The 18,343-nt window shown below is 45.5% G+C and overlaps 1 protein-coding gene across 2 annotated transcripts in view; it reads left to right on the top strand.

Annotated features, from left to right (window-relative positions):
* cac (calcium voltage-gated channel subunit cacophony) overlaps window positions 1–18,343 on the top strand; it is a 664,159-nt gene that overhangs the window by 619,552 nt on the left and 26,264 nt on the right. The window contains exons 33-37 of one of the 2 annotated variants that reach the window (XM_075878685.1): window positions 811–921; window positions 10,948–11,031; window positions 11,351–11,467; window positions 12,746–12,811; window positions 14,809–14,900. In XM_075878685.1, coding sequence (XP_075734800.1) covers window positions 811–921; window positions 10,948–11,031; window positions 11,351–11,467; window positions 12,746–12,811; window positions 14,809–14,900 — 470 coding nt within the window. Of the gene's footprint in view, window positions 1–810; window positions 922–10,947; window positions 11,032–11,350; window positions 11,468–12,745; window positions 12,812–14,808; window positions 14,901–15,188; window positions 15,281–18,343 lie in introns of both variants that reach the window. The other variant, XM_075878684.1, reaches the window with a different exon arrangement.

Genomic DNA, 18,343 nt, shown 5'->3' on the forward strand with positions numbered 1-18,343 from the left:
TCTGCAATTACTCGGCAAGTAAAGGAAGGTTTGTCTTGTCTTCGCATCTCTAAAGTGTAGTTTTGGCAAAAAATTTGAAACAACGAGGTAATGTATAGGCATACAAATATGCATGACTTAGCACGCGTAACTTGCCACACTGCGGCCCAAAACTGGAAAAAGTAAACAAAAAATATTAAAGATGATGCTAAAGCTCGTGTTAATAGATTTATTTGGTATCTACGAGACTATTCAGGTGGACTACCGATTTTTCAAACGGGACGGTGGCAAACAACACCGAGTATGCACATGCCTGCGTCGCAACTCGTCCTGAAGTCCGCTCAGTGTAACGCATCGCCGTCACTTGACACTGAAAGTGGTGGGCGAATATGACGTTCCTGGCCGGCCCAGTCGTCAGCCAAACTCGTGCGTGTTGTGCATGGCTCCGAGGTCAGGGCATCAATGTTTGTGTGTGGCGGAGAGCCGTGACAACACGTGTTGCCTTCACCACGCGGCGGCCCAGAAACGCGCACCTCAGCATGCCAGGCGCGATAGCCGCTTCTTCCCACGTGGCGCAGCTTGCTGCACTAACACGCGACAGTGCACTCGCGTTGTCCCCATCGGGGCCGCCGCCGCCCGCGGAGGCCAGCCGCCAAAGGGCAGCGCTGCATTACGAAATCCGTAGTTGTAGCCTCCGAGGAGAGCATTGCTGTAGAAGGATGTTTATTTCTGTTTCATTTGCTTGGCTTTTGTTTCTCTTTCTCTGTGACCCTGCCCCCGTGCTTATTCCTTGGTTGGGGTCCTGTGCATCTCTTCATGGCCGGCGGCTAGTTTTACAATCAAAGCAAGACGCTGAAGAACACGCTCCACTACATGAACGCTGCCTTCACCGCGCTTTTCACGATTGAATGCATTCTCAAGGTGGCCGCATTTGGAGTCCGGGTAAGGCTCCCGCCTTAGGCAGCGCTTTGCCAACTGGTACAGCCAGCTATCTGCGGCCACTCGCAACGCGCAGCTCGCTGGTTGGACCCGTCGGCTTCTAGAAGTGTAGCTCCTGTTGCAAGCTGGGCAGTAAGCGCCGCCCGAGAAGCTTCTAGTGTCTTTTGCTGTGACGCTGCCCTGGGCTGCTCGCTGGTGACTATAGTGCCCCTTGGAAAGGTCCCTCAGTGTCAGCTCAGTGGCGGCAGCACGACAGATGGCGCCACTGGCAGGCCTGCTCTGTACCCAACCGCACCCTTTCAGGTCGTAGGCGCCTCGGTTTTGTAGCGGGTGGCTGCGCACGCATGCGGCACCGCCCGGTCATGTGCGGAGAGAGCACGGCCGCCCCTAAGCTCGGCCGCGGCCTCGCTGTAGACCAGCGGATGGGTGAGAGCAGGCCTGTGTAAGCAGCCCGATGCGCTCCTGTGCCATGCGAGGGCCAGAAGCCTGCCAACTGCAGTGGTCCTCATGGTGTCGTCCGATAAAACAAAACTGAGCTAGCTTCCCTTGAACGAGGGTGCAATTTGCTGCATGTGACATGGTGAAAGTGTGACATGAGTTTGTGCTAGCAGCATTCTAAGCATCTTCTAGGACCACGACGCTCGCACCATGGAAGGCCCCGTCAGGAGTGGCGTCTCTACCTGTCCCACATGTACACACCGCTCCCCGTCCATGCTTCACCTCTCTCTGCCCTCTTTCATTTTCACATAACGCCGGTAGTTTTAGTTCCCTTCGTGTTTCCGCTTCTTTTTGTTCCTCCTAAGTTTGCGTATGTTTTCAGTTCCCCTCAGTCCACCCTTTGAAGAATCCCTGTCGCGCACTACGGAGTCCACTTTATGTGCTTCTTTCCGCGTCTGCCATCGAGCACCCCGCAGTGCCGCTGGCAGATGCCTTGTAGACAGCGAGGGGTTGTTGTGGGCTAGTCGCGGTAGGCGCGCGTACCATGCCTCGCCATCCCGCTGTGCGTCAACATGCATTCCCGATTGTCGGGACAAGACCCTCAGTTGAAGCCCCATTGGTCAGGCGCCCTTTTTTCTGCTCTCTTGGGAACATCCCACTTACTGCCTGCCCATGTCCTGCACGCCAAACTGCATGCCGAGCATCTTCAGCACCTGCTGCCGTGTGGAGCACCTGCGACGGGTCGCCGGACGCTTGCCTGCCGCCCTGCTCGTTTCTTGGGCATGATCGCTGCACGTTACTGCTGCCGCCGTCATAAACAATGACTCTTGGGAGGGGGGCAGCGCCTTCTGCGCACATAGCATCGCCGCCGACAAGGTTACGAAGCGCCCCTTGGGTCTGTCTCCTCGTGAGGCAGACAGCGGCCCTTAGCGCTGCGACAGACACTTCTCGACCACCCTGATGTAGGACGAACGTCACAACCCCGACGTGACAAACACCAGGAGAAAGCCTAGAGCCTGCTTGAGGTGCTCCACTGAAACGCGGCGCCTTCTACCAGCAAACGCTTAAGGTATACTTTGCTTTATTTTATTTATCTACCGACGAATGGAGGATCGGCAGCTTGCGTGTACGAAGCAAAAAAAAATCAAGGTTGAACATAAAGAGACTTTAGAACGGGCTCAGGTTGTACGCTGCCAACTTTCATTGACATGCGCACTAAAGAATGTCACAGCCTGACAATATGGAAGCATAGCTTACGCTCGCTGCTAAAACATGAAGCCAGCCCCTATTCTAAAATCAAAACTTTATTATAAGGCGCACGTGTGGCAAACGTAGGCTTTTCTTGCATTTAATTATGGTAGGGCGGTCTACAACTTGCACTAAAAGCGAAGCTTTGAAAAAAAACATATACCCTTCTCAGTGCTTCGAAAAGTTTAAACCATTGCATTCACGCTTGAATGCGCTCCTCAATTTTAAATTTTTGCCCTTCTAAGGTCGAGCGAATTTTCATGAAGCATCATAACTCTTAAAAAGGAATAAGCCAATTCAGAAGACATCATTACATGTGGTAAAGTAGACATTCATTACTCGCTTAAAAAAAGTGAATCGCGACGCATCCGTGCGTAATGCATTATGCAGCAAATGAAAAACAAATATCTCCGCACAAAGAAACAAAGCTTGAATCTTATGTCACAAACCACAGAAACTTTTCCAGATGCACACGACGTGCAGTATTCCAGATGGTCCGGTGAGGGCATTCGGCGGCGCCGTCATCCGGTGACGTTCTTTAAGGTCTGGTAGGACACCCTGATGACGCACTTTGTGCGCGCATGCACTTGGTCGGCGCGTGACAGAGCCGCTAGCCAAGGGGCGCCTCGTGGAGAACCTCTGGCGCGGACGCTGCCTCCTGGCTCCCATCCTCCGGCCCTGCATCATCGCGGGGCGGACGCGCGCTACGGAAGCAGCGTCCGCCGTCGGCCGTTGCCGGGACAGGGTGTTTTGTGGGGTCGCGCTCCTCCTCGGTGGCTCATTACCGTCCTTCTGGTTTCTTCCCTTCCCTCCTGGTGGACCTCTAGTTCCATTATGCCAGCGATTTATATTCCGACATACTAAGCTACTTAAACATGGCCTTCACTATCCTTTTCCTGCTGGAATGTATATTCAAGTTCATGGCTTATGGATGCAAGGTTTGGGAAAATCATTTTTCATCGTTCTGTTTTGTTTAGTTTCATTCTGTCTTTTTTCTGCTGTGGTGACTGAAAGTGTGCGCAGCTAACAATACACGCAGCTTCCTTGTACCGCCGCGCTTCTCGCTCTTTCTTTCGCCATTTCCCCCTTCTGCGAAGCGGTCCGTTTAATGGGGCCACATTCGCGTTAGCTAACCTTGCTGGGAAGGGCAGAAAAGCTTTCTCACCCTCTTTATCGGTGACCGCGCGCTACCATTCTGTCACGTCGGCCACTTCATTCCCGCATCATGCCATTTCGTTTTCGTCATATATTGCCCGGACGTCACCCACGGCACGCTCGCTCAGACAGACTAAAGGTTAATGGGTAGCAGTAGGTCATAAAATGATATTGTTTCATTATAATACATCAAATGTAGATCAAAAAATAAAATTTTTGCATTATAATACATCAAATGTTTCTCCTGCTGCTATTACTAGGCTGTGGGTATTTTTTCAAACTATTGTTCTTTCTTGTACGAAGTGCCTAGTAGCGAACGATGTTACTCCTATGCAGAGATCAGATTCAAGGATTCATGGGCTAGGCAAATGGCATTGAATTTCAAGATATTTGCAGCATTACACACTCCTACAATGTGGATTAAGCTGCTGTAAGGAATAGCAACCGATGTAATCTAAAAAAAAGCGACAAAATAAAACGGGCTCTATTGGCAAGCGAGATCAGTTGAAAAGGACACGTGCAAACATTACACCATGTTAAGTTGGTACAATACTACTTTGATACTCTGTTAGCGTTGGCATGATGCCGGAAGGCTACTTAGTGGCGGTGAAAATCTTACTTAGAAAGATAGCCTTGCCTCTCTGAACTTCTTTCGCCTGAAACTCCAGAGCCAGTGAAGTCATTACGATAGACGTGAAGTGCGTTCGTTACCTTCGGCATACCTGAGAACGTTTCTTTCTTAGGAAGAATGGCCGAAAAAGCTTTCAGGTTCAAATCTCTTTTTTACTTTCCGTATGCTGCGTAATCATTTTTTTACTCAGCAGTGAGTGGCTTCTACCAATATTTCCCAAAGTTCGGTACGCCATGTTAAGCGCTTATGCGAATATGACAGTGCGTCTTCACGCTTACTGTAATCTCGTAACTTTATGGAAATTGGACCTTTCTTGCCGCGTCTTAACTGCAGCTCGCCGATCTATCTAAAGTGAAATTCTGTCTTTCGGTGTTCCCCTCGAACAGCAATCCCAGTCGCTCTCTTTCACCACGTGTTTTTGGTTAGAGAATGCTTGCTTTCATTATTACATTTGCACCAGCATACTGCACAGCGTGATGGCTGCGCCTCGCAGCGTCAGTGGTGCGCCATCGCTCTTCTGTAAACAAAAGGAACAGGCACCTGTCAAAAAGCGACGTCTGTTTCTCCTGGCAAGGTTAATCAGCCCGGCGGCTATAGGTTGCTGCTATACATTACCACACACATAGAGTTTCCTAAAAGTAACTAGAGGAGAATCTGGCGCTGCGATCGTCCAGTGACCATGGGAATATGTGGGTAGTACACGGATTTGCTTAGTCTTCGTACTTGCGGGCGGCGAATTGCACTTGCGGCTTCGTTTATTGCTGGTTTTGGTTTGAAGAAAAGAACGAACCCTTTTGAACTTCGTGACCCGATTTCAAATGGTAAGCCTAAAATAATAAGGTGGTGAAGCGCAACCACTAAACATTTGCTGGTTTTTGTTTCGTGAGAAAACAACTCCAAGCCACACGAACACACACGGAGCCAAAAGTACGAATATTAGACAAATCTGTGCACTACCCATCATTCCCATGCTCGCTGAAGCGCCGTGCGTTGCAGCTCCCGTAGACACTAGCGCCGGAGTTCCCTCTAATGTATATTTAGAAAACTCTATGACCACGCATCGATGACATATGTGAGGGACATGATGCTGGCGGGATCGTACTTTCGCATATGTCTTAGTAAAGCCAAGCACATATTGTGTGCGTACACCGCAGTAGACGGTTCCTGGGTGTAGTGCTCATCACTTGTGGGCAAAAACAAAAACAGTGATGTTCGTATATTGTTTTTCAAGTAATCACAATTGATTGGTATTCCAGAACTGCCACAAGTAATGTGCAAACTTGTTACGAGAGCCCTGCCGGGGTGATCTAGTGGCTAAAGTACTGCTCTGCTGACCCGCAGGTCGCGGGTTCGAATCCCGGCTGCGGCGGCTGCATTTCCGATGGAGGCGGAACTCTTGTAGGCCCGTTTGCTCAGTTTTGAACGCACGTTAAAAACCCCAGGTGGTAGTTATTTCTGGAGCCCCCCACTACGGCATTTCTCGTAATCATGTGGTGGCTTTGAGGCATTAAACCTCACATATCAACTCAATCAAAGCTATTACAAGAACAAAAAAGCAAATACTTGAAGTCGTGATTGATATGTGGGGTTTAACGTCCCAAAACCACCATATGATTATGAGAGACGCCGTAGTGGAGGGCTCCGGGAATTTCGACCACCTGGGGTTCTTTAACGTGCACCCAAATCTGAGCACACGGGTACTTGAAGTCGTGTTTCTCACAGAACCGCGTGTACAAAGACCGGGTTGGGTGGTCAATGCAGTGTATGCTAAGCATGTGATGAAAATGGATAAAAAAAGCAAAGTCAGCAGATGAGATATTTTCTCCATATTTCATCATGATTTAGTCATGTTTTTGATAGTCTTGCATCATGGGCACTCTGTTAGGACCAGCAATATTTACAATATCATAGTCTCATATACATATAACGAGGAAACCTCCTTTGTTTCTGCATTACAATTTTTTCTTGCCGAATTCATTCCGCTTATTTTGTTCTTTTTCTGACTTATAGTGTATACAGAGATAAAATATTTTCTACGTTAGTTCCGGACAGTAATCCAAACTATTTAATTTATATTTAATGTCACTATTTACGTTGCTATTAGCAGCTAGAAAAGTTAACTCAACAACGTATTATTCTCCTTAAACTTAAAGACTATTATAGGTAGTCGTGAGAATTCATTTATAAGCTTCACAATATGTCATAAACAACGCCAATTTCCTTATAAATGATCTAATAGTGCATTTTCAGTTTAATGGCCACAATATAGACGTGTGGTGAAGTTCCATGAAGGCTGTAGTACTTTGAGCGCACTTCAGTGAAACATTGTATCAGCGACGGTAGAGAGAATCCATCAGAATTAGACGAAACAATAAACGAAACCTAAACATTTATCTCAATGGCAAAGTAAACAGCACCACGTGTATATTATCACTTCGTGGTAGCAGGCGATATGTACTTTCGTTCTTTTTATAGCCGTGCCCCTGTCCTTCTTCACAAACACTGTGAGCGATAGCTTAGATTTTCTTCATTTTGCATATTTCATATACGCACATCTGCCTTGAAGAGCCTCCTTAAAATTACTAACAACAAGTTGTCCGACTTCATCATTTTTCACTATTTACAATTTAGCCATAGTTACGATGGTGTCTACACAGAGAAATGAGGGGTTGTGTATTGTTAACGCAGTTTTAAAGACGATGATGGTATTACAGGCAAAATGTGTCGCGACAGTTTTGCGGTAGTCGAAGTTTACGTTGCCGCCATAGCATTTCTCCATCTACCGCAGATAGAGGAGAGTTACTTTTCTTGAACACCGGGGTTCCTCGTGATGCATTCACGTCTTCGTTCTGAAGTTTAGGCACAGAAATATGGAGCATTCTGCAGCACTAACGATGTTCAAAGCACAGTGAGGACACGTGAGCTAGTGCAGAGAGTGTTCCTGTTCGAACACGGAATAGCCACGTCGTAGAAATGAAAGCTACGAGATCAGGATGTCTACGAGATCAGGAATGGCGACCTTGTCTCCTGGCAAGCTTATCGCATTCTTCTAACCGCAGAGTTCTTATAGTATATCCACTCATTAACTCAGCATTGTCTGTTTGCTAATTTTGGTTGAATGCTACCAACGCGAGTTCCGGAACTTGAATACAGATACTTGATGTATGTAAATGTGGTATATTAAATATCGTATATGGAATGAAAGCGTTCTCGCCGTCGTCGTGCGAGAATTTAAGTCTTATTCATAAGCTAGCACATTGTGGCTGCCAATTCGATCGGATCATGACTTAACTACTCTTAGAGCATCCCTGCAGTGCAGGACGAGATTATAGGAAGCAATCAACTGGTTCAGCCAATAGGCAGTGAGAGCATGAAATGATGTTGCCCGCTGGCACACGACTTCCTAAAGTTGAATCATTGCCCCAAATAACAGTCGTATTTCATAAAAAGAAGAGAGTACGTGAAGTGAGGTACTGTCGCGCGTTCAGAGACAGCATCGTGCAAGGTATTCCGATGCAACTCATGGTGGTATGGAGAAGGGTAGGTTACAGAGGACGTTAATAGGAAATGGCAGTTAATTACTCGATGTTAGAATGATATGATCCTGTTCTAAGGAAATCATAGCGGGGCTCATACATCTACTTTTATTCATAGCACTGTTATCGTGGTAGCGTAGATACCAAATTCTCACCGAATCTCGGTATCTCTTTGTCTCTAACTTTTTAATTAGTATTTATTAGCAAAATTATTCGTGAAGTGGTCCAATTAAAACTTTTATGCATTGACCCAGATATTTTTTCCTGAAATTTTAAGAGTGTAGATATTCATGCGGGAAATTTCTATGAAAGCAGCGTATTCCGAAAGTGCCCAATGGTCACTCCACCAGCACTTATCGCTAGTTTCAGTTCCCAGCGCTAGTGCTGATCTTATGTCTCACACTTCACACTCGTTCAGGTAATGATAACGCTGCTTCACCAGAGATAATATGCGAGATGGCATGCGTGAGTCGGGTAAGAATTGTTTGACGGTTCGCTCTTTCCTGCCACTTTTAGTCAGCCAGCGCTAGCCCAGCTCTTGCGGGCATGTTGATCTCTCATGATGTAATACGTGACTCCGGTAGTCACCACTTCGTGAGCGTGAATAGCCTCGGTGCGCAGTTTTCGCCTCTCAACTTTTAATGAAGTAAAAACAAAGAAAATATTATAATCATATGGTTGTCATAATGCGTATTTGCAAGGCTGACGGCATGGAACGTGCCAACAAAAACTATATTCGAGTAGAGTTAAGCGGCGTAATTTTTGTGCCAGCAATATTGAAAAGCCTTTGCCAGTAACAACCTTCAACTTTGTTAGCCTCCTATTGACCAATTTATGATTCGAAGTGATGTCTTTTCATTTTGACAGCATCCATTTAAATTTCTTTAATTTTATTCTGGTTGAATGTATTCTTTCCTTCGGCTTGTTCTTTATTTGTTGTTTTTGTTTTGTTTTGGCAACACTGAAAGTGAGAAAACAAGTCATGTTGCACTGCTGCACAGGCGCTTTTGGATTTTCAGTGACCCGTGATCACTGAGGAGAGGACCGAGAAGGTAGTACATGAATTCTCTGTCAATTATTATTGGCCTTCTTGAACGCAAGTCAGTGCGTGCGCTGCATATCATACACCCAGGAACCATTAACTGCGTCTGTCTTGATAAGCATCTATGACTTCAAAACTCAAAGCCTTGAGTAAATTTAGAAAACTTGAATAACTACTCCTAAATAAGAAAGGGGGTAATGAGGGTTATTCACTGTAGAATGAAATAAACAGTTGAGATAAAACCGTTGCACATGCAGCAAAATACTCTTGAGAAGCCAAGAGTTTCCTACTAACTCTTGGGTTCTCTTTTATGTTTAGGGCTTCAGGAATCAGCCACGTTTTGTCTGGCATTAATACCATGCTTCAATTGGAGTGCAACGGGCAATGTTCTTTTTTTTTCTCATGATTAGATACAAGGACATTGTTCTTTTGCATGATCTCTGTGCATCTTCGAGGGTTGTTCAAAACGTAGTGCCCCATACTCCTTTGTTTCATCGTGAAAACAAATAAAAATTGATGCTTGCACAGTGTGGATGCTATGTTCCCAATGTCGTCACGTGTAAGTGCTGTGCCCCGACAGCTTTTCATTCGAAAAATTGGTGCATACAAGTATGTTACCCCTGATGAACCGTCATTAAAGCATTGTGATACAAAATGCTTTTAGAAGCACTTTCACGCATTTGTCTCTCTCGATGTGCTTAAGTATGACTCTCAAGGATGAAGCAATGCTTCGCCGATCTTCGAGCATGATATTGAAACAGCAGTACGCACATATGACAAAGACGCAGGTGAGCTAACAAACAGAATAAGCTGCTTACCGTTTGGTGCTCACTGTTTGCTCGTCCTACATTAACTTTGTTCTTTCGGAGCACTGCTGTTTGAACCGCGGATACTCACCAATTCGTTCTACTTTCAGCGCTGCACCATGCATCCTCTTACGACACTGCGCCAAAGAAAAAAAGAAAGAAAGAAAGAAAGAAAGAAAGAAAGAAAGAAAGAAAGAAAGAAAGAAAGAAAGAAAGAAAGAAAGAAAGAAAGAAAGAAAGAAAGAAAGAAAGAAAGAAAGAAAGAAAGAAAGAAAGAAAGAAAGAAAGAAAGAACAAAGAGACAAAGTCAAGTTTGTCTAGGCGCTGAGGCACTGCCATCAGTGCAGGCTCCCCACACTAACAGCTTCAAGTCGCATTTTCAAAACTTAGCGTTGATGCGGTGCGTATATTGTGAACGTGGTTGCACACTGCAAAAGCTATGGAAGTACCGCTAATGTCTAGGTAAATGCGATGTTTGATGGACACAGATGCGTTTTTGTTCAGCTCGCGTATTGATAATGCATTTGTGCTCTTTCTGGACCTTCCCACTATTTTTATTGATTTTCTAGTATCGTCATACTCTTGTCTTCTTTCATTCTCCTTTTCTTATGTGAAACGACAAGGCAACCAACAGGAAATCTCCTCTGGATAACCTTTCTCTCTGACAGCCACTTAACCTCACCCGAGATTAATGTTCTGTAAGCAAGCACAACATAGTCCGGCAGTTTTTTTTTTTTTTTTGTCGGTGCTGATCTTGTGTCATGATGGTTTATTTCGACTTGACATGTCACGCAATAAAGGTTTGTACATTTCGGAAATATCATCCGCAGTGTCAAGGCATCGATCGGCTGTGCCAGCTGGGCATCGGATATGACCGTAATTCGGACAACTTAATGTACATAATTGCACGGGGCTTCCCCTCAATAGCTTCTGCAAGACAAAACAACATCTTCTGGGGCACCTTAATTTGAACACCCCTCTGAACAAAATGTTTGTGTATAGCTTTTATATGAGCATCAAGAATCCATATCGAATGCCGTGAAAAGTTTGCGTGTGGAAATATGAAGCACGACGAAAGTGCCGCGATGCATGAATGCATGCTGTGTCGCTAGAGATTTTCAGTCACTTACAATCGTCTTTCTTGTCCTCTCGTTTCTACAAAAAAAAACAAAGAACTTCTTCAAGAATCCTTGGCATACCTTTGATTTCATCACCGTTATCGGAAGCATCATCGATGTTCTAGTCATGGAGACGGGGGTAAGTAAAACAGGTCTTCTTGCAAATTACTCCAGCTACTGCAGGCATCACTACAACCCATGTTTAAATAAATCAACATCAATTCACAAAATTACGTGTGCATGCCAAATAACAAAAGAAAAATTTTATATGTAATGCAATGCTTGGCATGGCACGCGAGGATGTCACTGTGAAAAGTGGTCCGTGAACCTCGTTGTTCTATTTATATATTTATATTATACATTTTTGTTCTTGTTGTTTTAGTTGTTGCATATTTTTCCATGCTGAAGTTTCTCAGTACCTTCAGAAACGCACTCATCACTCTGTCATTACGTTCCAGCTGAATTTTTTCAGTGTGGGGTTCTTAAGGCTATTTCGAGCAGCCCGCCTGATCAAGCTTCTCAGGCAGGGCTACACCATACGAATTCTCCTTTGGACGTTCATTCAGTCTTTCAAAGTGAGTAGTCACACCTCTCTACCTTAGTGTCTATCACTGCCTCGCTATGATAATATAAGTGGATACATGTTTGAAATAGGGACGGTGCACGCTCCTGTGGTCAGGGATGTGTGCAAAATTAGCGATGTAGAGCATATCAGGAGCTGAGCTACTTAAAGTAAACCAGCTTCATAATTATGGCCTGGAAAGTTTGGAAACGTGGGTCCTGTGGTCGCTCTACTGACTATGTTCTTGATGTGCCTTCAGTAGTGGTAATGGGAGAGAGTGAACCGTTACTCTACTAAGATCGCTACCAAAGAATGCTACGTACACTGCCCAATAAAAGCTCATAGACTTCGAAGACGGTTGTGTTAACGTATTGTTAAGCAATACTTGTATAGCACCACTAAAAGAAACCTAGTAAGTATGTTTTGTTTTGTTATAGTGAGTACTTTTTTACGATAAATACTTTGTAAATACAACAATTATTTAACTATTCAAAGTGTAACATCAACGTGAAATGCCTTTGGAGGTTTACTGTCACGCCGTCGGCGTTCATTGCTTGTACCTGCAGTTACAGAAAGGGGAGGAAAGTGCAGCGTGTTGGTCGATATAATATTTTATTGGAGACTGCCGCATAAAAATGATTAACGGTGAAACACATCGGTTGCACTTAGGGGACATTTACGTCATTACATACGTCGTGCGACTAAGGACGACTAGCGATTGCGGAGTGACTTGGAGTGCCGAAAAAAAAATTGGACAACAAGCAACTAATTCGAAGCAGCCACTTTTCCGCCAAAGCAACGACTTGCGACTCTGTGGTATTAATGTGTGCTGACACTTTCAAGCAATCTTGTTGTTTTTTTTTTTTCAGCACCATTTTCAGTTCCATATTTTATTGAAAACTGACCAAAGTAGTCGTGCCTACTGGCACTGCTATGACCTTTGACACCGCTCTTTGTGGTGATCATCCTCAGTGAAGAATGATCCCATATGTCAACAATACTCCGACAACACCACAGATTCGTGCGCCAACGTGTCCTTCGTGTCTGCAAAACATTTTTTCGCAAAACAATTTGTCCGCTAACAGATTTGTCCGCAAAACAAAATGATGGCATGAAATTTTATGCTCTCATTCGCCTACGAAGCAGCACACCAAATGGCCGATGTATCCACGTAGCATGCTCTCCTGGCATCCCCCGTGAAGCCAAACTATGGCCCGTTTTTTTTTTTGTCGTCAAATAAGTTACTTATCAAAAATTGTTAATTTCTACATATCTGTATTTTTTCTTCCAGGCTTTGCCTTACGTTTGCTTGCTCATAGCTATGCTCTTCTTCATCTACGCCATAATCGGCATGCAGGTGAGTCACAACTGAACACTTTTTTTTTCTGTTTACTCGTTTTTGCAACTTCACTGTGGTAGCTCTTTTAATTGAACCACGGAGCCATTCGCCCCGATCAGTCATATACAAACTGCTCAGTGGTGGAGGTGTTTGTTTAGCTTATGTCTGTTTGTGAGTGTTATGAGCATGCCAAAGCCCAACACTTGTTTGATTAATTGATAAAATGCATTCAGTGGAACAGGATGTCAATTTTGCCTGATCTTCTTTAAGTAGACAGGATAACATATCGACTTATTTATCCAAAAACTTCACCTTCAATGAAAGCCTTCTCAGCGAAATTGACAAAGGCTACAAATTTTGTAAACCCCTATTTGAATCTCTTAGAGTGACTTTCAAGGAAGAGCACGTGAACACCTATCTTAACTTCACCGCATGCCAACGCTAACCTGCGTACGCTTTTTGCTGACAATCGACTAACATGCTCGGGACACAAAAGTAAACGTCAATTCTTTCTACTGCACTATGGGTTCGATCATAGATTGCATAATGTTGAATATCATCTCATACTTGCCTTATCACAGACATTAGTGACACTTGAGTGAGTGTGTTCGCTGATCTGTGCAGGTGCCCCAAAAGTAAAAGACAGCTCGTAAGCTGTGGGCGAACTAGGCAACGCTGCATTCTAGTGAGCTCTATCACAGAAGTGAGTCTTTATTTGTAAACGGAAATGGGCCAGAAGATAGCGCCATAATTTCCGTTTTTAAATAAAGAACAATTTATCTGATAGAGCGTGCTGGCATGCAGTTTCGCGTCGTTTTGCCTCACCTCGCGTGCTACGTTTTACTTTTGGGGCACCTGTACACGCATTAGCCCACAGCGACAACTCATTGGCGTAGTAACCGTGCTATATCTGAAGAATATTTTTGCAACATCGCGTAAAGGAATGAACTCCAAGCGTCAGATATGTGCACCTTAATTGCATATAAAATGGTGTCATATTTGAGTGTCATATCTACATATCATATCCACAAATTGATCTTGTAAAGTTGAGTATAAAATATAATACTCAGTAAGAATTGAATACGATGCACTGTAAGAATTAGACAAGAAGTACTTGCAAGTTAGTCTTGCCTAGGAACGTCTGTATTTCTTAATAATGGTTGTGTTGTTAGCGCTTGTTTACCTTGGTAAATAAATGAACAAAAATTACTTTCGCGAAATATAGGTGCTCTCGTTGCGTAATTGTAAGGCGCACGTTATCATTGAATATGTATCCGCCTGGACGTTGCCGCGGCAACGTAATGTGAAAAAAAATGCTTGCATTTATGGTCGGTGGTATGCTGAACGCATTTGACGCTCATATATGGGTGATATATCTCAAACACGAAAAAGGAAAGTACCCGAAGCCAAATTTGAATTTTCATTGTGATCATAAATCGTGATTATCTGGGTGCCGTATTCTTCGCCATTTAGGAGACGGATTATTAGCAGCATCTCTTATCCCATGGTCGGTCCCAAACATATAGGTGAACAGTTAAATTCTGCACCAGCAACATACTCGGTTTCAAGGTACTTGATAATCAACGCTCATCGATTAGTGATGCTGATGGTAAGGCAGTATGTTATCTGTGGTCAGCTAAGTTCACTTAAAAATTGACCTTGTGTCGACTAATTAATGTCCCCAAGCGTTCAATATCTTAATGCCACTGAATGCGTTGGCTATGCAGTTGTTGACCCTTCATGTGCCGCAAACTTTCGGGGAATTTTATTGGTAATGCGCATTTAAAAGGATAAAAAAGAAACGCAACTGGTTTTTCGCAATAGCGGAGGGAAATGTATGAGAGTGCTTTTATGTTTGTGTGATCACAAGCTGCCGAGCAGCCGTGGCCGGCAGAGGGTCCCACGCGGGGCCAGGCCACGGCTGCGCACGGGTTTTCCCCAAGGCGGCGCGTTACCGCAGTGCCCACAACATCCCTTGTGACACTGGTGTTCTCATCTTGACCCCGTGCCCGCAGGTTTTCGGCAATATCAGGTTTGACCCTGACACAGAGATCAATCGGCACAACAACTTTCAGTCCTTCTTTCAGTCCTTAATACTGTTGTTTCGGTGAGTGCGTCACCCCCGCCAGTGCACCGATGGCGCCCTTAGCTAGAAAGCCTCGGCAGCAGCCGGAACGGACCGGCAGCACGGTCCGACCACGTAGTGGCGGCGGCAGCGTAGCTTCCTCCCCCACGTACTACATAGAAGTAAGGCGGCGCACACAAGGTTGCGCGTAGAAGCCATGGTTGCTCTCTGACCCGAGGCGGCGAGAGCGCGTAGCGTTTGCCCTCCCCCACTTTGCCTCCCCCACTCCTCGCGGCTTCCTCCGTGATGCTGTTTGTGTTTTTTGTCCAGGTCTTTGGAAATATTATGCTGGCGTCGGACAGTCAAATAACGAGGCACAATAACTTCCGAACTTTCTTTCAAGGTCTAATGCTTCTGTTCAGGCAAGTGCAATCCTAACCTAAGCACATGTACATACCGGCTACATAATCAAGGGCATCCACGCCTTTGATGCACAGGCTGTTTGCGCTCACTCGTGCCATGTTAAGCCCTGTATCTGGCCACACGTTTGGGTCTTCCTAATTTTACTGCATTTCTGTGCATTTTTTTCTTTTGTACTTGCGCGCCTTCCGCTCCTTTTTTTTATTAAGTTATATATACATACCTCCACTCCAACGCGCTCTGCCCAAGACACCACGAGGCTGCTCCTCCAAGGAAGGCTTGCATGGCACCTTCCGCAGTTACCGTTCGTTCGTCATACGTTTCGTTTCGAGCGGCTGCCCGCGCAAAGCGCCCCACAGCGCATCGCCAAGCATCTTTGCGCCGGTCAAGGAAACCCCACTTCGCGAGTTTACAGGCGTTACATCCAAACTTCCAAGGCAACAGTCGCGCCACAGAAGCGTCCAACTGCTTCGTAATCGTGAGCAACCTCATCTCCACAGGTATCGCAATAGCCGACCAGTATACTCCTTCCGTTTCAGTTCTAACATATCCTCACATAATCTCTAGCTAGTTTCTTGCCTAACACTCTCCCGGCTTCCTTCGATCCCCAAGAACACTGTAGTGCCGACTCCTGTACCGAGTCTGTGGTTCCCACGCGTGATTGAAGTCACCGGTGAGCATGACTCTGATGCAATCACCTGCGACCTTGATTGGCCTCAGCGTGCTTCTGTGCGGTAAATTGTCGCACGCGTAGGGCATCAAATGGCCCATAAATGGATCACTTGCTGTAAAAAAAGAGCACGTAAAGGCATGTGAATTAAAGCAAAAATCTGCAGTTGCGATCAATCACAGTTCCACTTAAATTCCTGTAAAGTGCTGTAAAGGGGAGAAAAGTGACCACTGCAGCACGATGGCTATACTTACTTGCCTAAGTATATCGAAAACTGTAGTCTCTCATTTTAAAAGATAGTTGGTGTAAAAATCGCATATAATTTGAGCGATCATACTGTTCGTTTTTATTATCACTAATGTTTTTTTTTTTGCAATCACTAGGTGCGAAAAGTTATGAAGTCAACGTATAGTGATGTTTTTGAGTGGAAACGATGCCGCCAAAACACTGCGAAAGGAAAATATCAGCAATTGTTCTCGCTAGCTCCTCAGCGTAACGCCTGAACCACAGAGCAATCGTGTGTTAAATGTTGCAATAATCGCGTTGACGTGCACGATGAGACTTCACACGCGTTCCCTAGTCTGACCGCAAACCTAACACACAGGCTCTCTGAATGCGTGTGTGGTCTCGCCTGCGCTTAAGTCGTCTCCTTGATTCGGTAAACCTTTCACATTGGCCCATTTTCGCTTAATGAATAACTGAGCACATTTGTGCTTATCGAGCTATTATTTACCATAAGGAGTGATTTTACATGTAACGTATTTTAGGATGCTATCTACGGGACGGGGTCAAATCTAAGAAGTGAGATTTCTCTTTTTGTTATTTCAAAAAACATATTCTCGTCACCAACGTATTTGTTACCTCCTTAGTTTCAAACCCACTGAAATATTCTCGAAGTACTACGTAAATACATAGTGTAGTGCAAGGGAACAACAAAACAGAACACGAACAACTTCACGTCACAGGGGTTGTGACGTGTAACTGTCTGTGTCTTCCCCGAATGTGCCCTTGCGTTGCAGTACAAGGTACAATAAGTCCGAGCACTAGTACGAACTAACCCAGCAACATGTACTTCAAAGTAGTACAGCTTGGAGAACGGCACGTGGCTGTTCAACGTAACGTTAAAACATGTTTCCCGCTGAAAACCTGTTGGTTCAGAGTCCACGGCGCACTGAATAAAGACCGAAGGCATTGAAAGGTGGCAGATCGCAGTGGTAGTTGACAGTGATGTTTTTCATTTTCCTCTACAATATGTCAATTGAGATTGCCAAGAAGTAACTCTAATTATGAATATCGATATCAGTAAAACTCGGTTATGGGTAGTCGGTGCATAGTTATCGAGCAACCATAAAACTTCTTTTACTTAGACCAACAAATGTAGGAAGTATGAGGGGTACAAGCACGTGGAGCGCTGCTTTGTTTTTTGCGCTAAGTGACCATAATTAAGTGACCATTGACCACACATATATATGATTCTTCTACAGCAATTCTTCTGGCCATCAAGACTAACGATGTATGTCCTCTGAATAGCTTCTGTAAAGTTCGAAGGGTCTTCACTTGAAATGTCTAATGCATACGCTCTGGGCAAATCTTGGCGCTCAAGTGCTGCTGCCGCTAGGGTGGTTCATCTGATGCATTTACTATGCCACTCCGTCGCGCGTGGGAACCTAGGTCGGCTCGTCGGCCGTGGACCTCTTAGGCGTCCAAGCGCCCTCGCCGTAGAATTCGCACTGTCCGCGCCGCTGAGTCCCCGGACATCTCAAGCGAGGCCACCGATCACCTGCCAGTCCGGTCGCCCTTGAGATGTACACTTAGCTAGCAGAATACATGCTGGGACTCCGAGAGGCGAGCAGTGCGCGCCCAAGGTCTGCGATAGTTGCACTGTATAGGAACTCGTATGCGTAGGATGAGACACGATCATGTCTGCCCTCGGCGGCTCAGGCCCTCGACACCGCTTGAGCTTTGCTGTGCATGCCATTATTCTGCTTCGTGCCTGGCTATGGCTGCCCGTTGCACCCTGCTTAGCATGAACCACGCACACCGCTTCTGCACCCATGCACTGGCACAAACACGCGCACACGCCGAGCCCTTCTCACCCGGAGCCACTTTAACCCCTGGCGGCACTCTGGCGCTATCGGTTCGGTGGCCCACGTAACCGACTGCACAGAGCTGAAAGCAGCTGCCGCGTGGTTTCATCCTGGCACCCAGGCATGAAAACGGCTCTGCGTGTGCGCTGACGCGCTGCACAATGGTCACGACAATATTTTATGGCGCGCTTTTTTCTATGCAGTGTTGTGGGCAACGCAGTGTCGCTCTACGTTTCGGCGTTCTACGTTATCGTGCAAGCAAAAGGAAAAAATGACCACGTAATACGTCTGGCTTGAAAGCCCTTCAT

Source organism: Rhipicephalus microplus, chromosome X (genome assembly GCF_043290135.1).
Source record: "Rhipicephalus microplus isolate Deutch F79 chromosome X, USDA_Rmic, whole genome shotgun sequence".
Lineage (NCBI taxonomy): Eukaryota > Metazoa > Arthropoda > Arachnida > Ixodida > Ixodidae > Rhipicephalus > Rhipicephalus microplus.